The sequence below is a fragment of the Pseudorasbora parva genome, chromosome 8, assembly GCF_024679245.1.
Source record: "Pseudorasbora parva isolate DD20220531a chromosome 8, ASM2467924v1, whole genome shotgun sequence".
Classification (NCBI taxonomy): Eukaryota; Metazoa; Chordata; class Actinopteri; order Cypriniformes; family Gobionidae; genus Pseudorasbora; species Pseudorasbora parva.
Window position 1 is genome coordinate 11,323,965 of NC_090179.1, and position 20,337 is coordinate 11,344,301.

A 20,337-nucleotide genomic window follows, 5' to 3' on the forward strand; every position below is an offset into this window, starting at 1 on the left:
CAAAACGAACTCTAAATTAATGTTTTGGCCTGATTTATTTCTAAATTGTCACACCAGATCGTTCTTTGATTTTGCTTTTGTGCTGCAAAAATTAATGAAATTCCCTACCCATTGCTTCCAAGAAGAAAGGTGCGTACGTAACACATGGTACTTGTAATTTGTAAACCCAACACTGTAACTCAGTTTTATACTGTATATATAAAATGTACTAGCCATAAGTATTATTGATCGTTCTTCTGTTGTTTGTGTGTCCAGGAGGAAGATTAGAGGTAAATCAGTCTGCAGGTCAGATGAAGATCTCTTTATACCATTAGGAGTCTGTCTAGTTGCCAGAGTCCCAACCAAGGCAATTTTTACACTGGTGCGTGTTACTGTTTATAACATGATCAAACACTAAACACGTTTCTCACATACTTTGTGATATGTTACATGTAGATATTGTGGTCCTGTTGGGCTATTAAACCAGCAGAAACTATATGTGACCATGGACCACAAAACCAGTCATCAGTCGCAGGTTTTTTTTGTGGCAGTAGCCAACTCTACATTGTATGAGTCAAAATTATAGATTTTTCCTTTATGCCAAAAATCATTAGGATATCACAACCCCAAATCAGAAAAAGTTGGGACAGTTTGGAAAACGCAAATAAAAAAAGAAAGTAGTGATTTCTAAATTTCCTTTGACTTGTATTTCATTGCAGACAATATGAACACAAAATATTTCATGTTTTGTCTGGTCAACTTCATGTCATTTGTAAATATGCATCCTTTTCTGTCATTCAGACCTGCAACACATTTCAAAAAAAGTTGGGACAGGAGCAATTTAGGGCTAGTAATGAGGTAAAAGGGTTAAATAATGATGTGATTGGAAACAGGTGATGTCAACAGGTGATAAAATTATGATTTGGTACAAAAGCAGCATCCAAGAAAGATCTAATCCTTTAGGAGCAAAGATGGGCCGAGGATCGCCAGTTTGCCAACAAATACGTGAGAAAATTATTGAAATGTTTAAAAACAATGTTCCTCAAAGAAAGATAGGAAGAGATTTGGATATTTCACATTCAACAGTGCATAACATAATTACAAGATTCAAGGAATCTGGAGGAATTTCAGTGCGTAAAGGACAAGGCCGCAAGCCTAAGCTGAACAACCGTGATCTCCGATCCCTCAGGCGGCACTGCATCAAGAATCGTCATTCATCTATAAGCGATATCACCACATGGGCTCAGGACTACTTTGGCAAAGCTTTGTCAAGTACCACAATACGTAGTTACATCCACAAATGCCAGTTAAAACTGTACTGTGCCAAAAGAAAGCCTTATGTTAACAGTGTCCAGAAGCGCCGTCGACTTCTCTGGGCTCAGAGGTATCTGGGATGGACCATCACACAGTGGAAATGTGTACTGTGGTCAGATGAATCAGTATTTCAGGTATTTTTTGGGAGGAATGGACACCGTGTGCTCCGGACCAAAGAAGAAAAGGATCATCCAGACTGTTACCAGCAACAAGTCCAAAAGCCAGGGTCTGTCATGGTATGGGGTTGTGTCAGTGCCCTTGGCAAAGGTATCTTGCACTTCTGTGAAGGCACCATTAATGCTGAAAAGTACATAGAGATTTTGGAGCATAATATGCTGCCTTCAAGAAGATATCTTTTCCAGGGACGTCTATGCATATTTCAACAAGACAATGCAAAACCACATTCTGCACACATTACAAAGTCCTGGCTGCGGAGGAAGAGGGTACGGGTACTTGACTGGCCTGCCTGCAGTCCCGACCTGTCTCCAATAGAGAATGTGTGGCACATTTTGAAGCGCAAAATGCGACAACGAAGACCCCGTACTGTTGCCCACCTTAAGACTTGTTTGCAGGAAGAATGGGACAAAATTACACCTGAAACACTTCATCACTTGGTGTCTTGAGTCCCTAAACGTCTTTTAAGTGTTGTGAAAAGGAATGCCAACATTACAAAGTGGTAAATGCTTTACTGTCCCAACTTTTTTTGAAATGTGTTGCAGGTCTGAATGACAGGAAAGGATGCATATTTACAAATGACATGGAAGTTGACCAGACAAAACATGAAATATTTTGTGTTCATATTGTCTGCAATGAAATACAAGTCAAAGTAATTTTAGAAATCACTTCTTTTTTATTTTATTTGCACATTCCATACTGTCCCAATTTTTTCTGATTTGGGGTTGGAAGTAAAGATCATGTTCCATAAAGATATTTAGAAGAATTTCTTACTGTAAATGTGACAAAAATATATTAATAGTAATATGCATTGCTAAGGACTTCATTTGGACCACTTTAAAGGCCAAACCATAGATCAATGGAAAGCTTGTTTATTCAGCTTTCAGATGATGTATACATTTCAAAACTGACCCATAGGACTGGTTTTATGGTCCAGGGTCACGTATAAACTTGTTCAAATGATGAGGAAACTTGTGTAGATGGACTAGTAGATGGAGTGATTAGCTAGATAGATAATAATATTTATCTTGTGGGGTCATATTATGTTTGGGATCATATCTTAATGATATTTTACAAGTGCATCTAATGTGAGTGGGGGCTGGTGGTCTGTGGATGATGTGGCTGTGGAACAAAGCGTCTGTGTGTCGCTGTAAACAGTGTCTTTCTGTAGCACACTGCAGCTCTGTCATGCGCAGCCACCCATTTTCATTTGAATAGCTGACAGCGGGAACCAGCCCTAGTTGTGGTATGGAGAGGAGTTGCCACTTCCTTAAATGGACATGTGTCACAATTACTGATTTGCATTTCCTGTTGATTCTTTGGTTGTTGGCATGTCAGAATTTAAATACTATTTCATCTTTTTTTCCCACAATCATTTTTTTTCAGATTGCTGTATTCTTAATGGTAAAATATGGCAGTGTTTCCCACCTAGTTTTAATTTATCTATAAGTGTTAAGTGTTTTAGTGCTTGTTTTTATATTCTTCACACCTTTATAAAGTTTCTTCCCCTGTTTTAGTTTCACATTAGTGCACTGTATGAAAATAGCATTGAGCATGACAGCTATTAATAATATTTGTGCTGTGGTAAAAACAGAAGGTAGTGAAGTTCCTCAAAGCCACACGCATGGTTATGCATACCTATATAAAAAGTACCATTGTTCTACCATTTTATTTTGGACTTGTACCATGTTAAAATTTTGTTTTTGACCAGGGCAAAAAGATTATAAAGTTTACAATTATACCTTGAATTATACCTTGAAGTTTTGACCATTTTCACAAATTTTTTATCAACTCTGTCCAGACTGGAATTTTTGAATCTTTTTTTTTTTTTTATTCCTGTGACCAAAGCTGAATTTTCAGCATCATTACTCCAGTCTTCAGTGCCACATGATCCTTCAGAAATCATTCTGATACAATGATTTGATACTCAATTATTATTGCTGCTTAATTATTAAAAATGGTCCTTATTATCGTCAAAGATTTTTCTGCTTAATATTTTTGTGGACAGTGATATAACGATTTTTTAAAATTAATTTATTTGATAAATAGAGAGGTAAAAAACAGCATTTATTTGAAATTTAAATCTTTGGTAACACTTTAGTATGGGGAACAATTCTCACTTTTGACTAGTTGCTTATTAGCTTGCATATTGGCTGTTTATTAGTACTTATAGAGCACATATTAATGCGTTATTATGCATGACCATATTCTACACTCCTTAATCCTACCCAATACCAAAACTTAAACGATTCAATTACCTTACTAACTATTAATAAGCAGTAAATTAGGAGCTTAATAAGGGAAAAGTTGTAGGTGTTCCCTATACTAAAGTGTTACTAAATACTTTGTAACATAATATATCTTTACTATCATTTTTAAGCAATTTAATGCATCCTTGCTGAATAAAAAAGTATTATTATTATTATTTTAAATGTACCCAAACCAAACTTTTGAATGGCAGTGCATCACAGTTTCTACAAAGACACTGATCAGGCATAACATTATGACCACCTTTCCTTATATTGTGTTGGTCCCTTTTTGCTGCCAAAACAGCCTTGTCATGGACTAACAAGACTCCTGAAGGTGTGCTGATACCAAGATGTTAGCAGCAGAACCATTTTTGCTTTGTGGCAGGGCGCATTATCCTGCTGAAAGAGGCCATTTCTTCCATTGCTTCGTGGTCCAGTTCTGATGCTCAGGTACCCACTGTTGCCACTTTTGGCGGTGGACAGGGGTCAGCATGGGCACCCTGACTGGTCTGCGGCTATGCAGCCCCATACGCAACAAACTGTGATACACTGTGTATTCTGACACCTTTCTATCAGAACCAGCATTAACTTCTGGAGCAATTTGAGCTACAGTAGCTCGTCTGTTGAATCGGACCACACGGGCCAGCCTTCGCTCCTCACGCGCATCACTGAGCTTTTGACCCTGTCACCAGTTCACCACTGTTCCTTCCTTGGACCACTTTTGACAGATACTGACCAATGCGGGAACACCCCACAAGAGCTGCAGTTTTGGAGATGCTCTGACCCAGTCGTCTAGCTATCACAAATTGGCCATTGTCAAACTCGCTCAAATCCTTACACTTGCAAATTTTTCTGCTTCTAACAGATCAACTTTGAGGAAAGAATGTTCACTTGCTGCCTAATATATCCCACCCACTAACAGGTGCAGAGATGAAGAGACAGTAAGTGTTATTCATTTCACCTGTCCGTGGTCATAATGTTATGCCTGCTTGGTGTATATTAAGCAACTTATAATCAGAAATGTTTGAGCAGCAAATCGTCATATTAGAAGAATCATGTGACACTGAAGACCGGAGTAATGATGCTGATAATTCAGCTAAGATCACAAGAATACATTTAATTTAATTTAAATTCAAATAGAGAACAATAGTTATTTTAAATTTTAATATTAATAAGTGCCATAAAAGTGTTCTGATAGCTCAAAAAGTAGAATATAGTGCTAACTCCAAGGTGTCATGAGTTCAATTGCATGAGAGTGTAGGGTATTCTGGGTGGTTTCTTCGTTGCTAGGCTGTTTTGGGTATTTGCTACTTTATAACACTCAGTGCATGAATTGATTAAATGTATACCTAAATGCATTGTTGCTTTGTATTAAAAAATGTCTAATACATGTAAATGTATAATACATATACATACATTGTCTAATACATACATGCAAATGTAAAGAATTAGAAATGAATGTATGTTCTGTGGTTTCAGGATGCTCATGAGCTGGGAATCAACGCTGTGCGGTTCAGTACCAGTTCAAACCTGTTGGCTACAGGAGGGACTGACAGAGTCATCAAACTGTGGGACATTGAAGCAGGTACATCACAAAACTAATCTGAAACAGCGTTAACCATATAGACAGGGTACAGATAGATAAATAAGAGCCACGTCGAGTGATACTAAGTGATTTTGTCTGTACATGTGACTGCCTGTGACCACCAGCAGATGTCAGCACTCCAATATCTAAACAAACATTACCTTGAGATGCAAAATGCAAGTCTGAGAAATGTATCAAAATTAAGTTAGATTTATTCTTAAAAAAAGATAAAGGAAAAAACTTTTGCTTTGTTCTACTTCAATAAAAAAAAAATGCTGAGTAAGAAAATCACTTTTTGTAGAGATCTGAATGTCACCTCCAAATTCTTTAGTAACCACAGAGCAATGCCCTGGCAAACACCAAAAATATCCCACCATCATGTCAGCACATTTTGCATGGACAAACATCACTGTGTGTAGATAAACTGAGATCTCATGTGATGTGCTGTATTGTGCAGTTAATAAACATACAGCAGGATTTAGGGACTATTCCCAGGCTTGATATAACAAACTGCGGTGTTTTGTCCTCACAGGAACTCTTCAGAACAGAGGGACGTTAGATGGAAGTAATGAGGGCATCACCAGCATTGAATTCGACCCTACGGTACAAACACACACACACATTATTTAGTTTGAATAAATTATATAAAGACAGTAAAGCCTAAAGTGTACGTGCACTGCCCGATTTGTGGGGTCAAGTATATATTTGACTTTATATTGTCGTTGTAATGCAGTAATGCTAAATTTTGTCTGGAAAACATTTACTTTGTAGAAAGTGACAGTCTATCTATTTCAACCTCCTAACGTGTAAATGTGTAAATATTATTGAAATAATATTACTTCTGTATCTTGCCTTACAACCCTACTGAGCTAGCTAAAGGTGACAGTAGAGGTGAAACTTCATAGGAATATACAAGAAAACAATAAATATGTTAATATTTTTTCCCCATAAATATATGCAGACGTGATTATGACTTCTTAGGAGACACACTGCAAGCGTGGTGTGAGCGTGGCGTTTCTGTTGCGTGTCATCCGTGGGGCGGCTGCGTGGCGTTTTCTCTGTCATTGCACACCAGAAGCGTGTCTGACGCGGCGCTGCTGCTGCTATTGATGTACAGGGAAGCCCTATACTTCATATTAAATATAAATATATTGCGTATTGATACAGCAAAGACAACGTCGGCAGTAGCCTATTGACCACATATCTATGGTATTGACGGCAAAATAGGCTACAGAATATTTCGTTCTGTATTGACAGGTTTAATATTTCAAAATTGATAATTGTTGTTTTTTATTATTACAATTAGGCCTATATCTGCATTTATGTTAACCTACAGTCATTTATTAATATGTATTCGTGTCAAAATAGCATATAAACATCTTTTCCTATTATATTTTGCCTGGAAACTAGGTAAAAATAGGTGTCTCTTCTATTTGAAGCATGCACGCGTTTTCCGCGGCTCATGTGACGCAGGCAGTATGCAAGCTCTAACCTGTTAACATGGGAGCCGAAATAAAAACGGACACGCCACGCAGCCGAGACGCTCACGACACGCTTGCAGTGTGTCCCCGGCCTTAGTGTTGAATGTCAATAAAAATGTTTTTAAAAAATAACAATTATTTTCAGTGTTTTCAGATTCGTCTTTTGAGAGCAGAATAAATAGAAACAATAATAATAATAATATCAAATATATATTTATAATATACATTTTTTAATTAGTGTGTTAATCATCTTTTAATCAATACAACTCTCAAAATAAATGTTATTAGCATTTTACCTAGAGTTAGATTAAAGTGAAGATAGAATTGGTCCTGGTAGACTAAGTGATTCACAAACCCCTTTCAACTTTCAGGATTTACTAAAGACACGCAGTGAAACATTAGTGTGGAGTTATTTTTTTTCCAGCTGACCTTATTGCATATGCATTTGAAGGAGTTTCCCTTTCAGAGGCAAACATTTATGGGAGGAGAATATTTAAATGAATCATGCCAAGTGATTCACTAAGGTTTACACTCATCATGTTACTGGTGTTTGCGACATTATTTACCACCCCAGTGTTCTTTAATTTGCGTGACGTCCACTTTCAACTCCAATCTACGCTTTTTTGGAATTGCGCTCTCATGCTAATTTGCCTGTTTAGTAAATCTGGCCCTAAATCTGCTACACTCCTGCTGGCATGAGCGAAGTCTTACTGCTGAAACATGCTAAGAATGACAGGAATTAGGATACATGCTGGTGTAGCGTAAAGTGAGGAGAATCCTGTAACAGATCTAGACAGGCGGTGCTGGGGAGAAGGAGGGGCTAAGAAAATTCTCAATGCTGGACCAGGTCGGGATTAGCCTGACAAGCCAGACCCACATCAAGATGTTTGGTCTGGAAACTCACCATAGACAGCTCAATCCGAGGGGCGGGATAAACGGTTGTCTTTCAAACTCCCTCTGCACGTGATAGGATAGCGCTACAACCAACCAGAGCAACGAAGGTGAAACAGAGCTCGCTGACTGATTAAACTTTCGCCGTATCCGGTCGGCTAAACTCCGAACACATCTTCCCTTTTTAAGAATGACTTCAGTGCCGCTCTTTGTTCTTTTCTCAGAGAAAAGCTTAACTCCAAGTCTTCCGGAGTCACGGCCAAAGCTGATTCGAAAGACCGCCGCCGTTCGCCAGTTTCTGTGTTTACTAGAAGCACGCAAACGCAACTCGGCCGTCGTCATTATGGCCCCGCCCGCCGACTCTATACACGATGTGATTGGGCCGTCCAGATTTTGAGGAACACAGCTCAGAATGGTATTGAGAGTTCCTAGACACTTGCGGGCAAATTAAATTTGCTGCCGCTAGGGTGCGTCTAGATTTCTAGGCTAGGTCGGGATGGGAATAAATAAGGTTGCATAAAGGAAAGACAGAATGATTGGCTTCACTGGCGGCTTGGGAGAACCAATCAGATACTCTGAAGACAAAAAAACTCTGCTTTAGATAATCTGAAGAGCATTTCAGATTACTTCCTGGAGTCATTTTTAATTAGCATGTACCAGTGAGCTGTTATGACTGCAAAACCCCTTGGGCACTGAAGCGTCTTTGTTCGCAATATAAGGATACTGTTACTCTAAGGCTGTTGAGTTGATTATGCTGCTGTTGGTTACTGCTCTAATGCATTGTGGGATGTGTCACTGTGCTTTTCCATCAGGGCACTCGGATTTTAGCTGCGTCATATGACAAGTCAGCTCTATTTTGGAGGCTAGAGGACAGCGTTCCCAAGGTAACAGAGCGTACCTCTCACCAACCCAAACCTCCCGTGTGTTAGTCTGTCTCTCTGAATTACTCTAGTCTAGAGCATCATCAGATCAGACAGAGCAGTATAAACCATTTTAAAGATGTGTATTGCTGTGCCTGATTGGACTCCGATGTGTTTTACATGACAGTGAGGCATGGGAGAGTTTTATGGGGACGAATCAGCTTCTCACATGATTTCTGAGGCAAACAGCCCAGATATGTGTCATTCTTACACTTTTTATGGCCCATCATATATGTTTTAACATATTGTTTAAAATATTAATCTCACAGTTTTTAAAGCTGGACATCGCATTAGTTATTTTAAGGAAATATAACAGTTATGTGAACATAGAAGTTTTTTAAAAGGTGCCTGTGATTCTGATATATGCTTTTATTGAAATGTTTACTTATATTATATTTTTATAAGGTACAAAGTTCAAATGGTACTCCATAACAGGAATGTGTCATAATTACTAGCGTGTCAGAAAGGGAGACAATAAAGAGGACAGATGAAAAAATGAACTAGGACAGATATGATAATGAAATGAGATACAACATTAAAATAATGAAATAAAAAAGATAGAGCAATGAGAATATCCTTCAAGAAAATGCTCCTACTTTTTTAGCATCCAGAAAAAAAGACACAGTTGTTCCCCTCAAAACCAAATTGTCACACTGAATATCAGAGGAGACTATTTTAACAAGACACAATTGCTGCCAAATGCTGTACAATGTATTGAAAATTTTGTGTATGTGTGTGTGCGTGTGTGTGCGTGTGTGTGTGTGTGTGTGTGTGTGTGTGTGTGTGTGTGTGTGTGTGTGTGTGTGTGTGTGTGTGTGTGTGAGAGAGAGAGAGAGAGAGAGAGTTAGAGAGAGAGAGAGAGAGAGAGAGAGAGAGAGAGAGAGGTGTGCCACTTTTAATCTATAAATTGTAATCTATTTCCATTACTTCAGTCTTCAGTCACAGGATCCTTCATAAATCATTCTAATTAATTACAGCATAAAGCAGTAATTAAATTGTTATGAAATTATTTTAAAAAACACACAAAAAAAACAATAGTCTTAATTTTTCTTAATGCAATAAAAATATAATTTCTTATTTATTTCTTTTAGTTTGGGCTGAAATATGCCATGGACATGTTCTTGACAGGTTTAGAGAGATTCTGTTCACCTCTCGTTAATAAGTCTGTTTGCTGTTGTTGTAGGTTACATTGACAGGTCACTCTCGTAAAGTGACAGCAGCCAAATTTAAATACAGTCAGAGGCAGGTGGTCACAGGCAGTGCGGACAGGACCGTGAAGATATGGGACCTCCAGCGAGCAGCGTGTATGTAACAATTTGCCACATGTTATAACAATGAACAATAAATTACTCAGCATATTACCACAGATCAGTAATTTCATAATTCTCTCTCTTACTACTCACAGGCATACAAACCATTGAGGTTTTGTCTTTCTGTAGTGATGTTGTGTGCTCCGAGTACCTTATCATCAGTAGCCATTATGACAGAAAAATACGGTTTTGGGACAGCAGGTAAGAACGGGGCAATTACAACACCACCCATTGCCTTCACATCTTTCTGACAACATAAAAAATTGATACATTGATACATGCTTATCAAATGTTAAAGTCTGTTTAGTCTGACATAGCCAGACTTTTGACTATGGGTGTAAAGTGCGGTTTAAACAAGTGTGGCTTTTGCTATCTAAGGCTTGTGTTTCAGAGATCGCATTAAACTTCCACATTGTCTTGTCGTTTTGATGGACAGGGTCGTAAAAATTCTGTCATAATGTATTATTACCCGTCATTTAAATTTCTCATATTTTAATGATAATGAGGTACAGGTACAGAAATTAATAGTTAGACCTAAATGCAAAATAGCATGATTTGTTCACTGTAGAAATTATATATATGTTAATCTTTTTTAAAGCAGTTTTATTTTAATTATTTTCACTTTTTATTTTATTTTATTTTATTTTATTTTATTTTATTTTATTTTATTTTATTTTATTTTATTTTATTAAAGGGTTAGTTCACCCAAAAATGTCATCAATTACTTACCTTCATGAGGTTCGACACCTGTAAAACCTTTGTTCATCTTCTGAACGCAAATTAAGATATTTTTGTTGAAATCCGATGACTCAGAACACATGCCTGGCGTCACATTGTGACGGGTGTATGATGGGGACCAAAGTCTCAGCTTTCAGACAATCAAATATCAAATTATCGGTTATTGTATCGGCCAAAATGTTCATATCAGTGCATCCCTACTAAAATCAACTCTTTTAGACAGGAAGAGATTATCTGATCCATATGTTCAGGTCACATATGTGCAGATCTGGGAAATCAGAAATTTATGGAAGCTGCAAAATCTCACAATTCAGACTTTATTTCTGCCAATTTTAAGTTAATATCTTACAATAATGTCATTTTCTCAGAATTTCAAGTGTACATTGCAAAACATTTTTTTCAGATTAATTTTTTTCGGACAAATTAACTTATCCAATACAGTTTACATCTCACAACTCAGTAAGTTAGAATTCTTAGGGAAAAAATCTGAATAAAACTCATAAACTCACAATTTTGTGAAAAAAGTCAGATTTGTGAGAGATTTATCTGGTATTAGATCCATCTTCATACATGTGTTTGAATCTACATTTGGAGGTAAAGGACGTGACGGCATATAATTTGTGGTGTAAACACTGTTATCACTTGTTATTATTCTGTTATAAGCACTTGTTATCAGATCATCTAACACGGATATTGATGCCATGTGTAAAGAGGGCCTGAGGCTTCTTGTGTACACAGACCAGCTGTAAAAGAAAATTAGTTCTGATCCGGGAGTAATAGCCTTGAAATGTTATTGTTTAAGGTTGATTTGTTAAACAAGAGGTGATTTGATGGCTTTGTAGCAGTGTAAAACCTGCCAAATTTCACATCATAAATGTGTTGATCACTATAGTGCTTTTCACAGCAAACGTCCAGGTTTTCACGACTGACTCAAGAGTAGTTGGTGCAATAAAACGTGAATAATGAACCCAGCTGGCAATGCTCAAACTGGCACTGTTCGCTGTCCATCACCACATGTGTGGCTAGGGTGATGACCTAAAAGAGTGTAGCCTCAGGTGTGTGTGTTGTCATCGCTGGCGAGAGACGGCTTGTTAACGCTTTGGTGGTAATGTGTGAGATTGGTTTCTCCACGGGCCCAGTCGTACGGACAGAAAGTCTTCCACACGTGTTGACAGTTGATGCTCAAAGGCATTCATGCTGATCTTCATGGAATTCATATTCCAGATGTGATTTTTCTCTTTAGGCTAAATGTTTTGATGTTTTTGTTTCAGTCACAACTTATAGTTACAGTGCTTTAAAGGGATTGTTCACTCATAAATTCTCTCATCATTTACTCACCACTATAGCATCCCATATGTGTAAGGCATTCTTCGATTAAAATCTTTTTTTTCTTCTCTCAATTCTGTAAAACTAAGGAATACACTCCCTGAGAGAACAAAGAAAATTAGCATCTGAACTCTTTTATACAGTTAGTGTCTCCGTCCAAGATGACTAATCAGTGACTAAAGAGTGATTCATCTACGACTGACACTATTTTACATCCCTTTCCTTTTACATGAAACTTCCCACAATTCTACAAACAATACCGCATAATGATATACTTTGCAAATAGTTTAAAAATAAAAAAAATGAAACAAAATCACGTGTACATAAGAATTCACAGGCTTTGCTCAATACTTTGTTGAAGCACCGTTGGCTCCACTTACAGCCTCAATTCTTTTGAGTATTATGCTTTTATTTTTGGTCAGTTTGTCATATTCTTCTTTGCAGGACCTTTCAAGCTCCATCAGGTTGGATGGGGGAGCGTCTGTGCACAGCCATTTTAAGAGCTATCCAGAGATGTTCAATCGGGTTTAAGTCAGGGCTTTAGCTGGGCCACTGCGGGACACTCACAGAGTTGTCCTGTAGCCTCTCCTTTGTTATCCTGGCTGTGTGCTTAGGGTCGTAATCCTGTTGGAAGATGAATCTTTGCCCCAGTTTGAGGTCCAGAAAGCTCTGGATCAGGTTTTCATCAAGGATGTCTCTGTATATTGCGGCATTCATCTTTCCCTTGATCCTGACTAGTCTCCCAGTTCCTGCTGCTGAAAAACATCCCCACAGCATGATGCTGCCACCACCATACTTCACTGTAGGGATGGTATTGACCAGCTGATGAGCGGTGCCTGGTTTCCACCAGACACGATGCTTGACATTCAGACCAGTGTTAAAAAAGTTGTTTTATCAGACCAGAGAATTTTGTTTCTCATGGTCTGAGAGTCCTTTAGGTGCCTTTTGGCAAACTCCCGAGGGAAGCTCGTTGATGGGCGTGCTCCTGCTCGTGCTCTGGTTGATGTGCACACACGCGTTATCCAGGAGAAGTGCCCATTCAAGCAATTCTGCCCTTTATGACATCATACAAGGCAATACTCGAAAAAGGAGTGTATTTGTAAATTTAAATTTTGGCCATGTTAAGCATGAGAATCCAACTCTTTAACAGTGTAAACCAGTGTTCCTCAAACTCGTTCCTGGAGGGCCATTCGTCATTTAAGCTTAAAGAAGGGTGCTCGTGCACTCGATGCGCACTTCAGCTGAGCCCGCAAGTTTGTGAGCTACGCAGAGGACTTCTACCCGGCAGTCAAAGCGGTATTATGTTGTAAATTTGCGGACTCGAGAGGAAGACCGTGAGGGTTTAGGGTGCCATTTGGGACAGGGCCTTTAGCTCCATCCCTGATCAAACACACCTGAGCAAGCTAATCAAGGTATTCAGGATCACTAGAAAATCATAGGAAGGTGTGTTTGATCAGGGTTGGAGCTAAACTTTGCAGAACAGTGGCCCTCTAGGACCAAGTTTGAGGAACCCTGGTGTAAATAAATCAGAATGCATGAAATAGTCGTACTGATGTTAGTGAATTTGCAGTATTCTAAATGAGCGACCACCTGCACAAGGTTAGTCATTTACATAAAACATGCCCAAACCATCTCCATATAAGGGCTTTCCGCACAACCTTTTCTTTTCACCCTTTCGCCACTCTCGTCAAACTCTCCTCAAAAACGCTCTCTCCAGATCCTCAAGCAATGCCTAGTGTGTCATTCTCAAAACCAGTACCGGTAATCACCTTTTACACAGACCCAGATTACAAACCTCTCATTAGCCAGCTGCACATACGCGTAAATCTGCATTATTCAGAGAAACCTCGCCGCTGAAGCTATAATGCAGCTTTTCTTACTCTTTCACTGTGTATGATGAAATATATTTTAGTTGAAATTTAATTGTATTCATTTTATAATATAATTTAATATAACGGTAATTATAGTCGTGTTAGGGATGGAATATAACTTCTTAACACATATTTAAGGCCACGCAGAGAAACTGCTTGTACATGTTGTTTCAGTTGTTTCTATCTTTTTCCATAATTTACTTAAATCATGATTTATTCTTGAAAGTGTTTATATGCACATTTCACACACAAATATGTGCACAAGCACGCTTAGTGAATGATACCCATTGTTTATTTAACATATTTGCTGACAAATACTCTCCTTTTCTCATAACTCCATAATAGTGGGACTGAAAGCACATCAACAATGCAATCGAGTGGCGCTATGTGACTCAAGTTGACAAAACCACATTGCTCATTATAATCAATGGTCTCCACTGAAAGTGACGTGACGTCTAGTCATAACATAGCAAAACATGACAGGAGACAAACTTGTCCACAACAACAAATAATACTCTGAATGATAAAAACACATGCAAGCCAAGAATAGAGCTACCCGTTTGGAAGCGTAACGCAAAACCAATGTTTTTTTGTTTTTTTTGTTCATTCACTGGTTTAGAGATTTTGCGTCAATAGCATGTCATTGTCAGACAACTGGAAAAAAAGATCAAAAATACATTTTAAGTGTTTATTTTAAATACACTTTATCAATTTACTTCTGTAGATTTTTATTACAGTACATATCTCTAAAGTTTACTCAAAAGAGTTGATCCTACGCTGAGCCAAAAATCTTCACTTCAGCAGCACTTACACCAAACTTTGCAGTTTTATTCATATCCATATTCTGAAGGTTTTTACAGCAGGTTTTTTCATATATCATAGACATGATTTATACAACACATTATTCCTAAAAACACTATTTCATGATTTATGAAGTAAATCCCAAAATCCCTCTGTAAAAAGTCCTAAATGTCAATAAAATAAAAAATTTGACCCTGGTTTTATCCAATGTTCTGGAAGAGTATGCAAAATTAGTGCATTTTTAATAATGAGATTTGCATATTTCAACATAACATTTCAGAAAATGTTTAATACTTAACAAAAAAGTGTACTGTGATTATTCAACTGGGTAAGGTGATATCTATTAGTTAACATGTGGCCCTCTTTACCGGTTGTGTCTTGCCTTAAACAACAACAGCAAACAGGTGTCTGATTCATTACAGTGATGCCGTAACAACAGCTTACATCATTCGCTACTAAATATTAATGTTGTTGCATAAATCTTATGTCACACTGGAGGTGGTCGGGTTTTCTTGAATAAGGCTGCTTTGAAAATCACCTCGGAGCGGTTGAAGTGCTCCTGTAATAAAACAGCGCATTTTTTGCGTAACCCTCGTTATTCAGCGTCTCAGTTGGTTTCGATTTCTCGGATTGGATATAAGAGATGTAAAATAATAGCACCAAGGATGTCAGTCCAGCAAAGCCTCATGGTGAGCGTAATTCATGAATCTTACAATATAGATGACGCCATACAGGTAGCAAAAGAGCCATTATTTACACCATGTCTCAGTCCTTGACATCTCTCATTCACTCCCAGTAACCACAGCTTTCAGCTGCCAAGGAGCCGACGGCTCGCTTGTCTCCTAGCAACCGCCAGCCCACATAATTGTCTCTCCTCTCATCTTGTTGTAATGGGATTCGTGCTATATTATGACATTTGCGTTTTTCCGCATGCAATGCTTTGACCCTTTTTGAATCTTTTGGAGAGAAGAGTTACTTTCAAATGGCAATTTAATGACAGACGTGTTCACTAAACATCTCTTGTATAATATGCATGCACACATGTTGGCTTTAGAAGATCGCATGCCGCTTTAGGATGCAATAAACACTAATGCGTGTCTCTGCAATTGAAATTCAAATCATTGTCTTGTGCAACGCTCAGAAAGACGTGGCTCCTCTGCTTGACAGAGTGACACCCCAGATGTCTTATAATGGTAAATGCCTTGAGATTACAAATCTCTCTCCTTGTCCTTGTCCATATGATAACTTGTTAAAATATGAAAGGAAAGAGCAGACGATTTCCTCGGGCTGCACATCTGCAGTCGCCTCTCTTGTCTTATTAAGTCCATCACTCATATTGTAATGAGACAAACTATCATGACATCAGTCTGCTTAAACTCGATGAAGAGCCGCAGTTGTCAGATTTCAGACTTTCAGATGCGCCTTCAGCATCATGGTGCTTGATCTGTCCTAATATGTGATACGCAAATAATATGAGGCCAGATGGCAAGAATGACAACTAGTGGCAAACAGGGAACACAGTGGTGTCTTTTAAAGGACACAAATCCCATGTTTTTGTGTTGATTCCTTTTACATATTAACTATTTGAACTATTATTCAACATAAAATTAACATAGCATCAAAAGTTGGTAGTTTTAAACACGTCTTTACAGGTATATGCTGATCATGCATAACATTATGACAGGTGAAGTGAATAACACTGGGTGCGTTTACATGCACACCAGTAAGTTGATAACTCAAAAAATCAGCTTATTGAAATAACCAGTTTTCCCCGTTTACATGCAAACCAGTAAACTGACAACGCAAGTAAAACACGTTTACATGACTTTATTAATAAACCGGGTTATTTCCATGTAGTGACGTCAAAAATAATAATGTCCGTATCTGACTCTGAGTTTTTCAAATGTTTTACGTCAGTTGTGATGTTAAATAAAGCGTGCTCCGTATCAGCGGGAGATTTGACTCATATTATCCCTCATGAAGTTACAGATGCAGCGTTTTGACTGAACCTCTTCTACTTCTGCTGTATAAGATGAGAACACATCTTTACAATTTTCTGGGTCTTAAAAGAGTCTGCGTTGGTGATATATGTCCTTATGCTAATGGTCTAATCTGATTCAATTATGTATGCTAAGCTACGCTAAAAGTGCTACCGCCAGATACAGAGATCGGCTGAATGGATTCAAAAACGGTAAAACTCAACTGTGCTGAACAAAAATGTCCGATCCATGGAGGTCACTCTGCAGGAACTACTAGTGATATGGACCATTATTTTAAAGTGAAAACACATATTTTTCATTTTAAAATAATGGTCCAGGCCACTAAATTCCTTGATGAGTGACTAGGTAGCACTTAAGTAATTAGTGATGCATTTTATGACCACTTACGAGAAACAACAACAACTGCTCAAATCTCAGACACGTGTTCTGATTTGTAAAGAATTAGTAATTATTTATAATTTGTCTTTATATTCTTTATAATAAAGTTAATAGTAGTAGCTGAAGTGTTAATGTAGTTCCTGCATAGTTACCTAACAATCACAGACCATTATTCTAAAGTGGTACCCCTATACCAATACTGATACTGATACTGTCACCGACTGGGTTGCAGAGACAAGGAGAAAGAGAATCTATTTGCAGCAATTAAACTTTATTTTCCAAGAGCATAAAGAAACAAAACACTCAGGGATACTAGACAAAGAACTGAGGAGTTAATTAACTAGACACACCTGAACAGAACAATCAGTTAGAAACCATAGAGACAAACAGGGAGAGAACTGAGGAGAACTGAACCAATTAATAGACTGGAAGATTAACAAGGAAATACAAACATGAACAGAAAAGAGAAACAGGTCAAAAACAAACTCTAAACATGAACAAATAAACAAAACGTGACAGATACTGATGCTTCTATTATTTTATTTTTTTATAGAGATAGAATTATAAGCATTTTACATAGTTTGTAAGTGTTGAAAACACTTTTCAACATAGTTGAAAGTCCTAAACTATAAATTATGAGACTGTTTTTATTTGCAATTACAGAAACGCAAATATCATAACTTTTAATGTAAGTGAAAAGAAAATAGCTTCTTTACGAATTGAAAAAAAGATGCTGCGTTTATGCTGGCTTCGCATGCTATAGGAATTATCGTAAATACGGGTTTCCTGGGTAAAAATTGCACATGAACGCCCTCTGATGTCATGTTTACTATTGGGAAGTTCGGAAATAATTTTAATATCCAAATTCCTGAGTTGACTTGGCATAAAGTTTAAACATGGTGGCTGGGAGAACTACTGTTGTGGCAGGTGTGATTTATTAGTTTTTCCCCCCACCACAGCAAGATTGTCTTGTTATTGATGCAGTTCATATTTACATATATGAGTTATCATTTGAAGTATATTGTATGTTTTATACACAGAAAAAAAAGCTTGCATTTGACTGAAATTACAAAATTGGCAGCAAAAGGTCTATCTGGAAGTCCTGTATTATTCCTGTTCATTCAGACAACAAAGTATCTGAATGCAACAAGCTTGTAATCAAATCAAATTCCGCCACTGAATAAAACAATAATGTAATTGTTTTTTTTTCTTCACAAATCTAATTTTTTTCTTTGCAATTGCTTTTACATCTCGCAATTCAGATATGAACTTGCAATTGCAAGTTATAAAGTCAAAATTGTGAGCTATAAGGTTGCAATTTTGTGTTGTAAAGTCAGAATTGCGAATACATTTTTTTCCTCTGAATTTTTATAACTTGCAACTGTGACTTTATATCTCACAATTATGAGAAAATAAATAATTGTGAGATATTTCCCCGGTTTCACAGACAAGGCTTAAGGCTAGTCCTAGACTAAAATACATGTTTGAGCTGTTTTAACTGAAAGCAACTTGCACTGATATACCTTAAAATATGTCAGTGCCATTATTTTGTCTCAAGATGCACACCAGTAATGTTATTTTAAGGCACATTTATAAAAGCTACTTAAATGTCCTAATTCAACTAAGGCCTAATCCTGGCTTATTCTAAACCCTGTCTGTGAAACTGGGCCATAAACGCAAAATTCTGAGATAAAAAGTTGCAATTATCTTTAAAAAAAATAATTCCGTGGCTGCCTCTTACAGAACATTAAAAATAGAACAACTTTTAATTTAAGACATAAGCTACTTTACAAATGCTGCACTAATACATTAACTATTTTTAATTATTTTTAACATATAAAACAGGTAATCACAGAAATGAACACTATTTTTCCAGCCCTAAAATACATGAAAGTACAGTTCCCCTCATAAGTTTACATACCCCTTGCAGAATATGCATTAATAGACAGCGGGTGTAACCTCTCAGGGTCAATTGTACTTGCTTGTCAAGGATATGTAAACTTTTGAACTGTTCATTTGTGTGAATTCAGTTATTATTTTGTCTTGTGGACTATATGTTAACATTATTTGAAAACGTATTTAGGTCAGAAATAAAAAATAACATGCAATTTTTATGATCCCTCTTATTTTGTTAATATTATTAACATCTTGCTTATTCTGACACACTTATGAGCAGAACTCTAATCAAATAAATGGTTTTAAAACAATAATTGAATTATGTTTATGTTTTAATGATAAACTAAAATGCACTGGTAAAATGAAATTTAATTGATGAGTCCATGTCTGTATTCCATAGGGCAGCCACCTGCACACAGGAAGTGCCTCTTCAGGGCATAGGGACGTCATTGGACCTCTGCCCTAACCACAGGCAGTTGCTCAGCTGCTCCAGGGACGACATCCTGCAGCTGGTTGACCTGAGAAAGAGTAACGACAGGGTGGCCTTCAGGTAGAAACACACATTTGAGATGGGGTTGTGCACAGGGTGGTAGTGTATTTTTGGAACTGCGTATCGCACACAAAACCGAAATTGATTTTATTCAGGGTTAAAAATGTACACTTGCTGAGAAACAAATATGAGTAAAACCTAAATGTGACGAGCAAAAAAAAAAAAAAACCCAGTTGGCCATTGAATAGATTTTCCTAATTTAGTTCCCAAAAACAATGTCTCACTCTCAGTGTTGATATTTCCAAACCAACATAGCTGAGCACCAAATAGAATTTCTGAAGGATTATGTTTGTCTGTAGACGGGTAAACCCAGCCTGATCTGCCGGCGATTTGATTTAGCCCAGAAACCTGTACATTAATTTGTACTGCTTCTGTTACACTTTTGCGGGAACCATTTGCAGACTGGCTTATCCACTTATTGGCATGTTTAACATGATGAAGCACCAGAGAAGCAATGTTTTTTTTTGCTGCAAAAGAGGCATGATCAACGAGCATAATTCAAATGACTCTGTATGCAATTGGATTGTCCTTCAACTAATCAGACCACAAGAGGCGTGATCAACAGGCAACGACCCATCGTTTCTCTGTCTGTCATCGTGTTAAACCGCCAATAGCACGTCAGGTGGATAAGCCAGTCTGTGATTGGTTCCCGCAAAAGTGTAACAGAAGCAGTAGAAATTAATGTACAGGTTTCCAGACTAAGTTGCAGAGCGAAATCAAATCACCGGCAAATCAGGCTGGGTTTAGCCAGTCTAGGATCATGTGACACTGAAGAGTAGAGTAATGGTGCTGACAATTCAGCTTTTTATTACAGGACTAAATTACATTTTAAAATATATTAAAAAACTAAACAGTTATTTTAAAATTGGATTAA

General features: G+C 37.5%; 1 protein-coding gene across 2 annotated transcripts in view; it reads left to right on the plus strand.

The window, feature by feature from the left end:
• LOC137084136 (protein Atg16l2-like) overlaps positions 1-20,337 on the plus strand; it is a 54,296-nt gene that overhangs the window by 14,566 nt on the left and 19,393 nt on the right. For both annotated transcript variants that reach the window (XR_010906706.1, XM_067450106.1), the window contains exons 9-15: positions 256-361; positions 5,196-5,301; positions 5,834-5,904; positions 8,486-8,557; positions 9,777-9,897; positions 9,999-10,104; positions 19,314-19,463. Coding sequence is in view for 1 of the 2 variants with exons in the window: in XM_067450106.1 (XP_067306207.1) it covers positions 256-361; positions 5,196-5,301; positions 5,834-5,904; positions 8,486-8,557; positions 9,777-9,897; positions 9,999-10,104; positions 19,314-19,463 (732 nt within the window). In the remaining variant the exon portion in view is untranslated. The remainder of the gene's footprint in view (positions 1-255; positions 362-5,195; positions 5,302-5,833; positions 5,905-8,485; positions 8,558-9,776; positions 9,898-9,998; positions 10,105-19,313; positions 19,464-20,337) is intronic.